At 42.0% G+C, this 15,779-nt stretch overlaps 1 protein-coding gene across 5 annotated transcripts in view; it reads left to right on the top strand.

Moving 5' to 3' along the window:
- lama5 (laminin, alpha 5) overlaps positions 1–15,779 on the top strand; it is a 152,950-nt gene that overhangs the window by 134,177 nt on the left and 2,994 nt on the right. For all 5 annotated transcript variants that reach the window (XM_086046434.1, XM_086046469.1, XM_086046442.1 and 2 more), the window contains 7 exons: positions 112–263; positions 3,748–3,880; positions 4,966–5,109; positions 5,239–5,369; positions 5,441–5,611; positions 11,254–11,386; positions 12,555–12,709. In XM_086046434.1, the coding sequence (XP_085902560.1) occupies positions 112–263; positions 3,748–3,880; positions 4,966–5,109; positions 5,239–5,369; positions 5,441–5,611; positions 11,254–11,386; positions 12,555–12,709 (1,019 nt within the window). The remainder of the gene's footprint in view (positions 1–111; positions 264–3,747; positions 3,881–4,965; positions 5,110–5,238; positions 5,370–5,440; positions 5,612–11,253; positions 11,387–12,554; positions 12,710–15,779) is intronic.

Here is a 15,779-nt window from a genome sequence, read left to right as displayed (position 1 = left end):
TGGTAGTTGAGTACCAGGTACCGTACCAGTTCAAATGTGAAATGTACCTATTTGCAGGTGTACCTAATTCAAATCCAAAGCACTTGATTTATTGATTGTTGACTTGTTTAGTTGGAGATCATCATTCTACGATCTTCTCCATATCGAGTGGTGGTGAGGAGCAACCGCACCCCACTCTTCACGCACCTTTTCTCTGAGACCATCCCAGCCTTTGGACGCACATACTTTCTTGGAGGAGTCCCCGAACCCAACATGCCTGACAGGTAAAAAAAACAACAAAAAAAACACATACATAAACACACGCACACACACGCACACACCCGTACACACACTAGGTTTTTTCATGACCAAAATAGGGGCAGAGGTGGTACCATTCTGACGTATTGGCACATGTGTGTATGCCACAGCCCCTACTGGTTCAAACAATCACTTTTTCTGTTAAGTATTTAGGTGTAAGTATTTTACTGTTATTCAACATTTTGTTTTTCTTAAATAATATTTTACAAAGTAAAAAATACAGGAACCCTTTTTGATTTTAAATTGAGTAATAACAAAGGTACATTGTGCATCCAGTTAAACTTCACCTTGTGGAATTAACTTGAACCCATTTCAGTTAACCATTTAACAGCCAGAGGCTGAACATTTCAGCCCCTATTTTTCGTCCAAAAACGGTGATCAGTAGGCACCAAAATTTATGTGGACATACTTACTAATGACCACTTCAACATATCAAAAGGATTAACCTCTCCTTGGCTGATTTATATGAGAATGAGGAAATGTGGAAGTCAGCAGAGCTACATAGATTTATGCTGGGACGAGCGCACACTGCTTCTTTGCTTAAAAAAACAAACAAAACATTGCTTCTTTGCTGATTACGGTTAGGACGAGCGAGGCATTTAACACCAGTCGGGATATTTACAGAGACTGAAGTCGGAATGAGTAGACGTGCACATTTATTTGGATGAGGAATTGCCCCAGTTTTTCAACCTACAACACGCCGTCCAATTTGGAACGTAGCAGCCGAAATGGTGCATTCCAATGCGCCCACACTCGGTTGTGGAGTCGGCCTCCTCGCTACAACTTTTTGTTCGCTGAACATTGACGCTCCCGAAGTGGCCCCAACTAAAAGCACATGCTGTCCCGCGATGCGGACATTCAAGACAGCTCCAGTGTTCGATGAGGTCTTTATCTGAAATCGACGCCCACTCACTCTCACGCCGAAGCTGTCGGCTTTAAGCGGTGTCGTACAACGCACGCGGCTCCTTGGGAGGCAAAGCCGCGACATGAAGACGCAGGCTGGATGGACAGTAAGGAGCTAATGTTGTTGTGCTAACGCCTTTTGTTTTAACGGCCTGAAGCTAGTTGTTGCTATTAGCTGTACCGTTATTCTACTGTTAGCCGGGGAGAGAAGGGGGGGGTGGGGAAATAAACATCCATGCTTGCCTGATTGCTTGCCCACTACCAGTCGCCGTCTGCCTCCCGAGAGTTGACATGAGTTTAGCGTCGCTAAATGTCCGAAATATAACCAGTCGGGCTTCGTGTGCGCATTCATGCTCTTGTCCGCTTCAGCCTATGTAAGTGGAGAAGCGATCGCCATAGCATTTTTGAATTTGTGGAGGTGATCATGATGAGCTCACGTCTGATGTCAATAAATCCAAACTATTGTGCAGAACACTTTTATACTTTCACAGTTTGAAGTGGACAAGAGTAGTAATGTGCATTTGCATTTTGGTGGTGATCGGTCGCCGTCTTAGACAACACAACTGACAAAGCGAGCAATATTACCACGCTTGCCTCCCTCCTGTGACGTAGACCGCTGAGACCGAAAAAATAACAAGCCGAGCTCCAGAAGGGGGCGTGCCGATTTGTCGTAAATCTAATCACAAAAAAGCCCTTAAATCACTACAGAATCTTTTTTTGGGGGAGGGGGGCATTTTAGTACAGTATTTTCCGGACTATAAGTCGCTCCTGTTGTCTTAAAGCAACAGTACACGATTTTGTACAGATGTATATTGATAGACAGTCAAATTGTCTTTATCATACTACTTTAATTACTTATTTATCAAAATGTTAGATTTTAACCGTTTAAATTATTCATGCATTTTAATAGCTTTTAGGATTAATCTTTGTTTCTTTATCACGGACGCGTTTTTTTTTTTTTTTTTTTTTTGGTTTGGGTCGGCGGGCGGAATGGGGCGGGGGTCGGCAATGTTTATGAATATGGCCGCAGGTTTGCGGCCGGAAGGGTACCCAGGTCAAGGGTGGAGGGTCTCAGCCGGATCGGCAAAAAATGGTCAAGTGCCCAGCTCTGCTATACATGTTATTCTGCCTGTTGTAAAGTTAATTTGTAATGTAGGTTTATATGCAGCCTTAGAACGCCCTCCTGTGGTTGTCTGGTGTATTGTTTGCTGACGTTGAAAAGGAAAGAGATACAATATAATGTGTTAATAATTTCACACATAAGTCGCTCCAGAGTATAAGTCGCACCCCCGGCCAAACTATGAAAAAGGAGGAGGAGGAGGCCCTCTAGTTGAAACAAGGCAATATAATTACTATGAAATATGCGTTCAGCAGCAAAATCCACCTGTTTTTAGCCATCTCTGTGGGCGGCCATTTTGTCACTTCTGTCAACTGAAAATGACTTCACAACTGCGACCAATCATGGCTCAGCTTTAGAAAACAGGTCAGCCATGCCTGGTCATTACCTGAGCCCTGAGCAGTTGTGATGTCATTTTCAGTCGACGGAAGTGCCAAAATGGCCGCCCCCAGAGATGGCTAAAAACGGGTGGATTAACTCTTATTCCACAAACGCAATATGTATCGGAATGCCTTGTTTCAATTACTGGAACTACTGGGAACATATTCTTAAAAAAAAATGTGTGTGGGTTGATTTCCACTTTAAGGATTGTTGCTGTACATTAAAATGTTGTGCTTTTTCTTGGGGAGGCACGAAGTAACACACAGTTATTAGGATTTTGCATGGAAGGATCTTTCATCTCAAACTGGAAAATAAATCACTTGACCTTAGAAAGCTAGTACTACATTCAAATATACGTTATGAAAATGGGTGCTTACCTTGTAACAGTTAACTCTGTATTCCAAAATACTTGTATAGCCTTAGCAAGCATATGCAGTGGACCTCCGACAAAACGCATATTTGAAATGGCTAACTCAACACTTTTGAAATGGCAGGCCTATGTGTCCTCATCAAGGACCAAATTGTGTGTTGATTGTATGCAAGTCCACACTGCATAAGCATATCCAAAATACGTCATGTCATGTCATGTCATCTTCCAAACCGCTTATCCTATACAGGGTCGCGGGGAGTTGCTGGAGCCTATCCCAGCCGTCAATGGGCGAAGGCAGACTACACCCCGAACCGGTCGCCAGCCAGTCGCAGGGCACACATAGACACTGTCACTGAGCGGGAATTGATCCCACGCTGCCCGCACACAACTCAGGCGTGTGTACCACTACACTATCAGTGGACTCCAAAATACGTGCTCGCTTTAATTTTAAAAGGGGGGACCTGATTTTCAGTTCACAGACCACAAGAGGTCTCCATTGCTGACTGGGTAAATGGATCTATCCCCAAAACATGATGAATACAAACGCACAGCAATCACTGTTGAGACACACACACAATCACACACAGACATACAATGTAACATTGCTTTTGACATAATGTGTGCTTCAACGTGTGTTTTGTTTTTGTTGTCTTGTCGTGTGGTGGTGGCGGTGGTGTAGGTTGCGAGCCTTGTTTCCTGAGCAGGGCTCTATAAAGGGATGTTTCCGGAACGTCAAGGCCCAGAATTCCCACATCGACCTGAAGAGGATGAAAAGCTCTGGAGTCAGTTTTGGATGTGACAGCGACCTGCTGGTAGGAACACCCAAAACCTACATCTACATGTATCTATTTTCTATAGTGTTTTCCCTCTCATGAAATGCGCCATATAAATAAAATGGTATTGTATTGTATTGTATTAGGGTGATTGGTGAGCTGGAGTCTGTCTGGGCTATCTTTTGGCAAGAGGCAGGGCACAACCTGTACTGGTTGCCAGTTAGCCTCTGGACAGCACTTTGGCTGCGTCTATATATGACAGTGACAAAGAGCAGCCTTGGTGGCGGGCAACCCTCACTAGAAACAAATCGGACTTAGTGCGGGCAGCACCCTTGAGGACGATGCAGAGAATGTAGAGCGGGTCCACTGTTCCACGACCAGGACGAAAACCAAAATCCTCCTCCTGAATCTGAGATTCGACTTCCAGACGGACCCTCCTCTCCAGCATACCTGAATAGACCTTACCAGGGAGACTGAAGAATGTGTTCCCCCTGTAGTAGGAACACAATACCAGGTCCCTCTTTTTAAAAAGGGGGACCACCACCCCTGTTGTCTGCCAATGCAGAGGCAGTGACACTGATGTCCACACGATGTTGTAGAGCAGGGGTGTCAAACTCCGGTCCTCCTGCATGTTTGTAGAGGTTTCCTCCTGCAACACACCTGATTCAAACGATCGGGATCAGGCCCCTGCCGAACTTGCTGATGAGCTGATCATTTGAAGTAGGTGTGTTGCAGCAGGGAGAGATGGAAAACAGGCAGGACAGCGGCCCTCGAGGACCACAGTTAGACACCTGTGTTGTAGAGGAATGACAACCAGGACAGCCCCACAACATTCAGAGCCTTTAACTCATTAAATGCCAGCCATTCGCAGCGCAGCTAAGCCCCTGAGTGCCAGCCATTTTCAAGGATTTTGACCCATTTTTGAAAGCCCACAGAATATTGTGTTTTATGGCTATATACATGGGACCTACCAAAAGAAAACGAAAAAAAAGAAAACGATCCGAGTGACTCAAGTCTATATTCGATGCAGTTGTGGCAACATTATTCCATACAGTTTAACACTATAGAATCATGGCGGACGTGCACAGTCACACAAGCGAAGAAGAAATCTATGCTTTGTGCAGGTGGCTCGTGAGGCTCACTTCTCGGGTCAGAGCTACCTGGACTTGGCGCTGAACAACGTTCCTGGGCTTAGGAGCAACTTCTATGCCAGCTTCAGCTTTAGGACTGAGTACAAGGATGGACTCATGTTCTTCCATCACGACAAGGTGACGTGGACTTCCTGTTAGCTGGTGCATGATTTTATCGCCTTGCTCAACTTACTGTGTTTGTGTGCGTGTGTGGGGGGGATGTGTGGGTGTGTGCGTCCACACGCGTTTTTGCTTGTGCTTCCGCAGGACGGCATTTGTCAGGTGTTCCTGTATGAAGGTCACGTGGTGGTGAGAGCAGGCAACACCGAGGTGAAGACACAGAAGACGTACAACGACAACAACAGCCATTACGTGTCCATCTACAACAACATCAACGGGTATAGATCTATACCAAATCGAGGGAGTTCACCTTCACCTATACGCTAACATCTACTAACGTCCTCTTCAGAGTGCGTGTTTACATGAATGATGTTCTGGAGAAGTCCAAGGAGGGTGTCTGGCTGGACACCAGGGGGCGTGGTTTGGTGGCCAGCTTGGAGGGGCGCACCTTCTTGGGGGGCATGCCCGATCAGAGCCTAAGCAACCTGACGGGATGCATCAGCAATGTCTTCATCAGGAGGTGAGAGTGAGGATGCAATGTACAAAAAAGGCATTGTATGGGGGTCCCCCCAGTTGCAAAGAAGCAGTAAACTGCAGTTTGAAATACTAGTACTTGACTCTAGAGTATTTACATTAGAGAATTTACACTACTAACGCTAATAATAATGAAGATAATTATAATGTCAATGTGTGATGCAAAATTTAAAACGATTATCATGCTTTAGACAATTTTATCAAACACAACATCCAACTAGGATTAAAAACCTAACATAAAGTAGCAGAGATGGTGGACTCGAGTCATATGACTCAAGTCGGAATCGAGTTACTATTTTTAGGACTTGCGACTTGCTTGCCAAAAACACGGGAATGACTTGACTTGAATTACTTGGGACTTGGTATCTAAGTACTTCGATTTGACTAGGACTTGGATCTCATGACTTGACAAGTCATCCTGTTTATAGTTTTAAATTTGCATGTGAACACAGTTTGCCTTTTTGGAAGGAAAGCAAGAAAGAAAGAAAAATTGTTGGTTTTTTTGTTCATTCACGCAAACTTGTAACCCAGGTTAGCAGCGTCACTTCTTAGTGTCCTTTCATTATTGGTCCTTTCGCTATTGGTGTGACAACGTAAACACCAATAGCGCCGGAACAACTCCGAGGATGACTAAATTGAATGAATAGTGGGTTCAATTCCCGTGTGGAGTTTGCATGTTCTTCCCGTGCCTGCGTGGGTTTTCTCCTAGAGCATTATAGAGTCTACGCAGAGTACTTCTCTGGTCGTGAGCGTATCCTCCAAATTTTATGAGGCAGCGCGCCCATTTTTATGCTTGATAGCTGAGAATACGTTAGCCTGCCAGATGTAAATGCTATCAACAAATAAAAAAAAAGCGTACATTATTCTAATATACCATAGACACCATACTTAGTAAGTTTAATCTCGACATTATTTAAGACCCAATTAGCCCAGCTACATAAAAATAAGACCGCTCATTTGCTGATTAGTGCACCATGTTGAAGGTAATCATAGGTAATTGATCAGAAGCAAGTTTTCAATTGAACAGTATGCCTGTACACTGTGCTAAATGCCAGACAACTGATGCTTATACTACATCGTAAAACCCGTTGCCATTCCAACCACCCACGGGTAGGTGTGCAGGTCGTGCACGCGGGACATTCACTACACACTGAACAACATGTTATATGGCTAGAAAACTGAGTTTCCACAGATTCGAATGATACCAAACATAATAGTCCAGTAAAAGTATTCCAGTAATATAGTTAGTCGCCAACAAGTCTGACATCCATAAAGCCACGTTATTAGCTGCTGCAACTATTACAGGTTGCTATCAGATACATGTACATATTACATATGTACATATTTTCCATCGTAGATTGAGTTACCTTCAACGGATTCAGCAACACGAGCTTTCAAAACATAGGCTGGACCTTAGTTTGATTGATTGCTTACTTGATCCAATAAACTAAAGTTTCCCATGTCAGAGTTCAACAACAACCAGTGAACATATTCCATGCGTAAATAGTACCACCCCTGCATATGGATGATTCGTCAGTTATGTGTGCAGTCACAACCAAACTTGCTAAGATGTTGATTGACGCATTCAACGGCCAATTAAATTATTTTAAAAAAAACATGGAAACTGTTTTCAACAAAAACACCGTGCGTAACTTGCATAACACACACTTTCAAAGCCCAGCGACATCAGAGCTGTGCGTCAGAGCACACATCATATCGCGTCACCTTCTTTGAATTATCTGCTGTATTTTAAATCAGGATGTAGGATATGATAGCGCCAAGTCTTACTTTTCATTAGAACTCATGATTGTTGAAGCATTCCACAATAGCAGTCTTTTCCCTACGTATGTGAACATGGTTGCAACATGATTGCAATGGGATCACCCAAATGGCACACTTTTGGTTCGCCTGGACGTCTCCTTAGAAAAACTTGTGTAAAATGCTCATTTTCTGTCGTCTTATTGTCAAATTTGAAATGGTATTGGAGGAGCCTTTGAGCTATAATCCTGTTGTCTTATTTTAGTCCACCACCTAATACAAAATTTTCCAGGCAGATTTTTGGAAAAGGAAAAAAATAGGCTGGCATAAAATCCGTCCTCTTTTATGTATTCACACTTTCATAATTCAGTGCCAGTAGCACTTAAAATGATTCTGACAGTTGAGAAGAAAAAATCAAAGTGTTATCTTCAGAAATAGACCAGAACTATGCTAATACTCCAAATGGTTCAAGTACAGCTTCAGTTTTACTTTGGGTGCACCTTCTTAGGCGTTAAGGTAAAAATACCAGGGGAGTGGCAAGGGGTTTTAACTGAACTTTTTCTTTTCCCCATTTTTGCTTCTCCTCCTTTCTTTTCTTCCTTCCCTGTGCTCCATAGGGTTTATGTCTTTTTGACAGAGGTGGGCAATTTTCAAAATTTTGCAGGTCCGTCATTCATCACTGGCCTGTATATCATCATCAGTCCATCATTTTTTTAAGCCCAACCTAACTGTAACCATCAGTCGGTCAGTCCATGATGTTATTTTCACCGCGCTTCCATCATCGCTTCGTTCATTCAATACAGTGGATACGGAAAGTATTCAGACCCCGTGAAGTGTTTCACTTTCTGTGTCATTGCAGCCATTTGCCAAAATCAAAAAAAAGTTCATTTTATTTCTCATTAATGTACCCCATCTTGACAGAAAAAAAGAAATGTAGAAATGTTTGCAAATTTATGAAAAAAGAAAAACTGAAATATCATGGTGGTCATAAGTATTCAGACCCTATGCAGCAACCTTCATATTTAGCTCACATGCTGTCCATTTCTTCTGATCCTCCTTGAGATGATTCTGCTCCTTTATTGGAGTCCATAGTTGTTTAATTAAAATGATTGGACTTGATTAGGAAAGGCAAACACCTGTCCATATAAGACCTTACAGCTCACAGTGCATGTCAGAGCAAATGAGAATCATGAGGCCAGGGTGATCAGAGACAGAGTTGTGGAAAGGCACAGATCTGGCCATGGTTACAAAAGAATTTCTGCAGCATTCAAGGTTCCTCAGAGCACAAAGGCCTCCATAATCCTCAAACGGAAGAAGTTTGGGATGACCACAACCATATCAAATGCGCCTGGGCCTGCCGTTTATGGCGGAGCAAGAGACCAGTGCAACAAGAAGGCAGTGTCAGTAGCGGGAAGAGGTGTCCAGAAACCCATTGCAGGAGAGAGCATTTTAAGAACTGCAAGAGAGTTGCCAGCAGAAGAGAGAGAAGGAATAGAAGGTCGCTCTTTACACCTTCGGGATTCAAATTCAGAGACCACTTCCAAGTGGTTTAGGTCAGACATCCTGATGAAGGGAAAGGTGTCTTTTGGCCCTGCATTGGGGAAGACTGACTCAAATTAACATTGATTTTGATTTGTTCCACGGGATTTGAAATTAGCTGCATCGGGATATAACATGTAATACATATAGAAACAGCACTAATATAGATTTAAAGCGGAAGTCAACCCAAACATATTTCTTTCAAGAATGTTCTATGCAGGCCCACTAGTTGAAACAAGACATTCTGATAAATATTGCGTTTGTGCAATAAGAGTTAATCCACTCGTTTTTAGCCATGTCTGGGGGCAGCCATTTTGTCACTTCTGTCGACTCCAAATGACATCACAACTGCTCACAACGACCAATCACGGCTCACCTGTTTTCTGAATCTGAGCCGTGATTGGTCGTTGTGAGCAGTTGTGATGTCATTTTCAGTCGACAGAAGAAAAAATGGCCGCCCCCTGAGATGGCTAAAAAGGGGTGGTTTTTGCTGCTTGACTCATGTTCCACAAATGCAATCTTCATCAGAATGCCGTGTTTCAACCTGCTGGGAAAATATTCTTGAAAAAAATATGTTTGGGTTGATTTCCACTTTAAAGTTTTATATCAATATGTATCCTACAGTATCCTACACAATTGTATCAAATATTGATATGGTCTTGTGTATATTTATGTATGTCATTATCGCTTATGCTGCAGTAGAGATAGACCGATATGCTTTTTTCAGGGCTGATACCGACACCGGTTATTAGTAGTCAAGGAGGCCGATAACCGATATTTGGAGCCATCATTTTCAGTAAAAAGGAAAAGATTGGCGGCAAAATCTAAAAAAAATTTAAACTCTTTTACCTTTCTTTTACTTTGCTTTAAGCATGTTTATTGAACATTTTTTTAGATTTGCATAATGTTGATTTCTTAAATTATTATAACAATAATTTTTTGACAATATACAGTACATTTTTGTTATGAAATTCTTAAACGTTCAGGGAGCTAGATCCATGTAGTTTTCTACAGTAAATGAAGTTATCCAAAATTTCTAAATGACAAATGTTAAACTTTAACATATCTTCATCCATCCATCCATCCATTATCTGTACCGCTTATCCTCACAAGGGTCGCGGGGCGTGCTGGAGCCTATCTCAGCTGTCTTTGGGCAGTAGGCGGGGGACACCCTGAATTGGTTGCCAGCCAATCGCAGGGCACACAGAGACAAACATCCGCACTCACAATCACACCAAGGGGCAATTTAGAGTATCCAATCAACTTACCATGCATGTTTTTGGAATGTGGGAGGAAACCGGAGTACCCGGAGGAAAACCCACGCAGGCACGGGGAGAACCATATCTTCATTTTGATTTCAATTTAGTTTTAAATCGATTTATTATCAGCCATCAGATTTTTTAAAAAAGGCTGATACCGATATTCATCAAAACGCCAAATATCGGTGCCGATAATGCTGCAGTATTGATACAATGCAATACAATTTTATTTATACAGCGTATTTCATAAGAGCTAAAAAAAATATCAACCTTGTTCTTTCGTATAGATACTTACAGTATGCTACAGGATTAATACAACTGCTTGAAATACCAATCCATTGAAATGTTCATTATCGCACACACAAAAGTATTTATTCAAATGGGACAAATAGCAATCTTGTGCTGCTTTTATCATTAGCATTTATGGTACTGTTGATCCAATTGTTTTAACGATCAATATTGTAATGTATCAATATGGCTTACAGTAAAGTATCAATACAACTGCATCACAATTGATATTCTGATGTAGTGTATTGTATCATTATTGCTTATGCCGCAGTATCAATACAAGTGGATCTTGTCTTGTCATGTTTTGGCTATCACCGTTGATCGGTTGAGTCCACCCGTTGAGTTGACCGCATCTCGAATTGAAGCAGACCATGCCCGACGATCCGATGCCGCAGTAGCCATGAGCGTGAGCCATTTGTGGTTCAAGTGGATAAGATACTATAGCAATGTTGTGATGTCTGACATCATGATTGCTTATGCTACAGTGTCGACACTATTGACTCCAATACCAATATTTGATGTATCGTATCATTACCACTTTATACTAAAGTGTGAATACAATTGGTTGAAGATTAATATTGTGATGTAATAATATATCGCTTACGCTCCAGTATCGACACAACTGGATCAAATCTCAGTATTTGTTCATGTATCATTAGCACTTACACTACAGTCGTGATCGTGTCGCTTCGGCTGCAGTATGAAAAGAAGAGCAATGATGAGGCAAATATGTTTGATGTTTGGCAAGAAACAGAGTCCAGATGCTTAATGTGTTTGTCATCAGGGAGACCAGTCCTCAGATGGTGGTGAACCTGCTGAAGGTCAGAGATAATGTCAACGTTCCTCTCGACTGTCCTTCTGCCACAAAGGCTCAGCAGATTGTGTCCGTGCCACCCAAACACAACGGCAAGCACAAGGTATGCACACAGACATGCAAGGTCCTTCTTTCACAGGGATTAGCAGGGGGGTTCCTGGTTCAGATTGAGGCAGAGGTGGTACCATCCTGACCATGCGCCATGATTTGCATGTATTCTGTAAATTCAGTTTACTCGCTTTCTTTTACAGGGAAGATACTTTAAGTTAGGAGTTCCAATAAAATTGACTATTTTCACGTTCAAGCATTCAATTATTAATACTAGAGCCACATTTTTTTAAGTGTTACTGCAAAGAGCCATATTATACATATGGCCGCACATAATATAGACCAGCATATGAGCTCACAAGATATGCTCGCTTTGCTGTGTATTTGTGCTGGTGTTGCTGTTTTGTTTTTATAGTGGGGTTGCCATTACATTCAAACAAAAACTGTTAAAACGTCCTGTGTGTTGAACTTCACATTTTTATTATGCTCTGATTTTTTTTTTTCCCCTCCCATTTTTAAAGTGAACTTGATTGGCAACACTACTCAATTTTTTTTCCCTCGATCTCATTTGCGTCAAAGTACATGCGTGAGATGCACGTAGCTGGTACCTCGCTTGCCAAATGTCATCTGTTCAATCGCCGTGTTCGGACAAGGCCTTGATCAGGCGCGCAACAGCATGTCCATATTTGGAAGTGCTGACGTAGCGGCTGACCAGGAAGCAAAAAGTGAGGCTTTTCCAACTAATTTACAAAATGTATCTTTCATTGCTACAAAAGAAAGCCCAGTCTTTTCTCATTTTAAAAATCAAGAGGAGACAAGATGTATCTTTCAGTGTTAGTACAGTAAATGCACTTTATTTATCAAGGCTTCCTCCATTGTCCTCATGCCTCGACTTGAATGAAACAGGACAAAGATCTGCGGGTTGGCCAGGCCTGAAAGAGTGCCTCCATAGTGGTGAACGCTGCAACTGCAATTAAAAAATGCTGCCGCACAGGAACATTAATCGCGCTGTGTTGAGCAATATCAATCGCTCTGGCAATTTTGAATGCAGGAAAAACCCTGTATAGATAGATGGATGGATGGATAGATAGATGCAGTAAGATTTAATAAGAAAATGAATATATAATTGGTGCCTTGGCTCTAATGATTGGGAAACACTGCTGCATATAATGTACATACACACCACCAACATTGTATAAAATGTACACGTGTACATTTTTCAGGGGAAAAACAAGAAGGTGTCAGGGTCACGCAGTCGCAACACCAGGGAGTCGTGCCAGGGCATACTGTTGGATCAGGAATTGGGAGCAGTCCAATTTAGCGGCTCAACGCTAAGCTACCAACGCTTCGACTCAGTTCCTGCTTCCCTGAGCTCCAAGTGAGTGTGAACACTCTGTAGATGTGAAAATAATTTGTAATGTATTTCATTTACTTGTCATTTTACCTTTGTATGTAATTTTGCTATTCTATATTAATGTACTATATACAGTAAAATTCATATACCTAGGTACAGGGTGTCCCAAAAGTCACTATACACTTCCTGTTTTCTATTTCGCTTCAGATATCTTTAGGACAGACATGAATAATTGTGTTTTTCTAAGCATATCATGTCCTTACCCATGGCTCACAAATTGACATTACAGCAATGTTGCGAAATTGCTGCCTGGCAAGAAGTGTTTCTGTCCCTAACCTCCATTCAATGACAATTTGAGAAGCTTGAGCTGCAATTACGCTATCCATGGCAAATTTGTGAAAACAGGATCCGTTCATAACGAACTACACAGCGTAAGGCGCGCTACTCGCACCACTCATGAGAACACTGAACGCACTTGGAACCCAGCATCAAGTAAGATTCAATTCAGTGATTCTGCATGCTTCGGAGGGTGATAGAGCTTTACTCGTACCAACTACAGGTTGTTCAAAGGCTTCAAGCGGAAGACTATTATGCACAACAACCTGACGTTTGAACGGAACCGAGCTTTTGTTCTTGTTGATTGAGTGGTATTAGGGGGCCTTCTGCTGCATGGTTTGTCAAGAACAGATCCGAAGCTTGCCATGGATCGCGTGAATTGTACACGAGTTGGAGCAGTCAAAATTAAGTGGTGCGATCGGCCACTGGTAAATGCACTATATCAATAAAAATGTATTGTATTTTATTTATTTATATGCTTGCAAAAAACAAAGCCTGAACCTTCAAATGCTGATGGCTTTGCATCTGTCCGAATGATATGAAACAAAATAGCCAAAAGGGAATTTTCCATGAATTTTATAACACCTTTCTTAAAGTCCCTGCATAGTGAATTTGTTGTTTTATTGCGAAGTACTAGAGCTGGGCGATTGGGAAAAAAATCGATCACGATATTGGCTATTTTATATCATGATAACGATATACCGCGATAGATACTTTACTGACATTTAATCTTACCTTTATGTACAAAGAACGTGTACATTTTTGGGTAAAAAAAAATATTTTTATATACACAATTACACTATTTGTATATTTATACTTGACGGCAAATAGTACAGTAGGCCTTGCCTTACTTGAACTATTTTGAAAAAGTTGAAAAAGGACAGCCTCCCTCACAAAACCTCTTTAGTGTCATTGCGTTATTAGATTGATATTTTTGAATGTTTAGATTGATATTTTTGAATGTTTCTTAAAGCGGAAATCAATCCAAACATATTTTTTTCAAGAATATGTTCCCAGCAGGCCCACTAGTTGCGTTTGTGGAATTTGAGTTAAGCAGCAAAATGCACTCCTTTTTAGCCATCTCGGGGCTGCCATTTTGTCACTTCTGTCGACTGAAAATGACATCACAAGTGCTCAGGGCTCAGGTAACGACCAATCACGGCTCAGCTTACAAAAAAACAGGGTAGCCGTGATTGGTCGATACCTGAGCCCTGAGCGGTTGTGATGTCATTTTCAGTCAACAGAAGTGACAAAATGCCCCAACAATTGGCTTGTTACTGCACTTTCCACAACCCGGATGAGATAGCAGGGACTGCGTGCATTGTTGTCTGGTCTGGCAGCCACCCACAGGCGGTGGAGACAATGTAACAAAAGCGGGGTTGCCGAGATGGGCTAACTAATGGCAACTTTATTGCATGCTTGCGACCCTGGTGAGGATAAGTGGTTCTGAAAATGGATGGATGGGTAGATAGCAAACGCTACGACACTGCACTGTGACAGTTGGAATACAAACGGCCACGGCTCATTAGTGCAGCTTTGGTAAGTGATATGTTTCATCATCTGCTTTATTTGGTCACATGAAAGTGACCATTAGCACAAATGTAAATACTCTACACTTGTACGCAGTATGGTCGGATGTGTGGCCCGCTGCGTCTACACAATGACGAAAATGAAATATCTATTTTGACGGCGGTTAGCTTCTCTTCCACCAGGCTAAGCAAGTTCTCTGGGGGAACTCCGGTCCTCGATGGCCCCTGTCCAGGGAGAGATTGAAAACCTGCAGGACAGGTGCCGTCGAGGATCGGAGTTGGTGACCCCTGCTTTATACAGTACTCTTGAGTTTTTTGCGTGGCTAGTCGTGTCAGTGTGGAATAGCAAACTATCAAGCTGATGGCTATTTATTGCTAGCACGCACACTTCCTATAGCTAACATAGAGCATAATCATTTTGATTTAAACATGGAAAGCTACTTACTAGTCCAGCAGTTACAGAGACAAGGCACCGTCGGCAGGAAATCCGTCCCTGTGTTTGAGCTCACGCCAGTGAGTGAAAGCCGGGCCAATGTTTATCCTTGAACGTTCTTTTATCCGGCTAGCCTCCCTTGTCTTTTTCTTTTTTTTTGTCTCTTCAGACGAAACGTTTTATTTCTTTGGTTGTTTTGACACCAGTAATCGCGTGTATACGTAAGAATCAACTACGGTCTTTGTAACGAATGGGGAAAGGGGGGAGTGACGTATGCTGTAAAGCAGTCAGCACATTTGTAGTTGTTTTGTGTGGCAGGGTTCCTACCACTCTCTTCAAAGTTGCTTAGTACTAGTAAAAGTGATGCACACCCCCTCAGGCTATGGCAAAGGTACCATTCAACTTGTTGTAAGTCGATGTTTCATTAGAAGAGTTATGAAATGATTTTATGAAGGTCGAAAACTTACCTAGTGTTGCTTTAAAATATTCATATCAGCGGCGAGAAACAAGGGCACCGACACGTGAAGCTTGATCGCCACATTATATATTATATTATGTTCAATAATTCAAATGCTGCGTTATAGTTTAGCAAAAGTAGCAAGTCCATCTAATTTTTCTAGATCCTATAATAGGGATGTAAATGGTAATCAAAAATTGATTTAATATCGATTTAAACTGGAACTGAAGAAGGTGAAGCGCTTCATCGTGGTCAGTTTGCTGTCGCGGCCAAGACAAAAGAAGCAAAAGATGATTACTTTGGCGTCACTACAGGCCCTCCACGTTTTCAGGAAGTGCT

This window comes from Filicampus tigris, chromosome 1, assembly GCF_054856515.1.
Source record: "Filicampus tigris isolate MCC_2025a chromosome 1, RoL_Ftig_1.0, whole genome shotgun sequence".
Classification (NCBI taxonomy): domain Eukaryota; kingdom Metazoa; phylum Chordata; class Actinopteri; order Syngnathiformes; family Syngnathidae; genus Filicampus; species Filicampus tigris.
The sequence above is the reverse complement of the archived record's forward strand: the minus strand, read 5'-3'. Positions and strand labels throughout refer to the sequence as shown.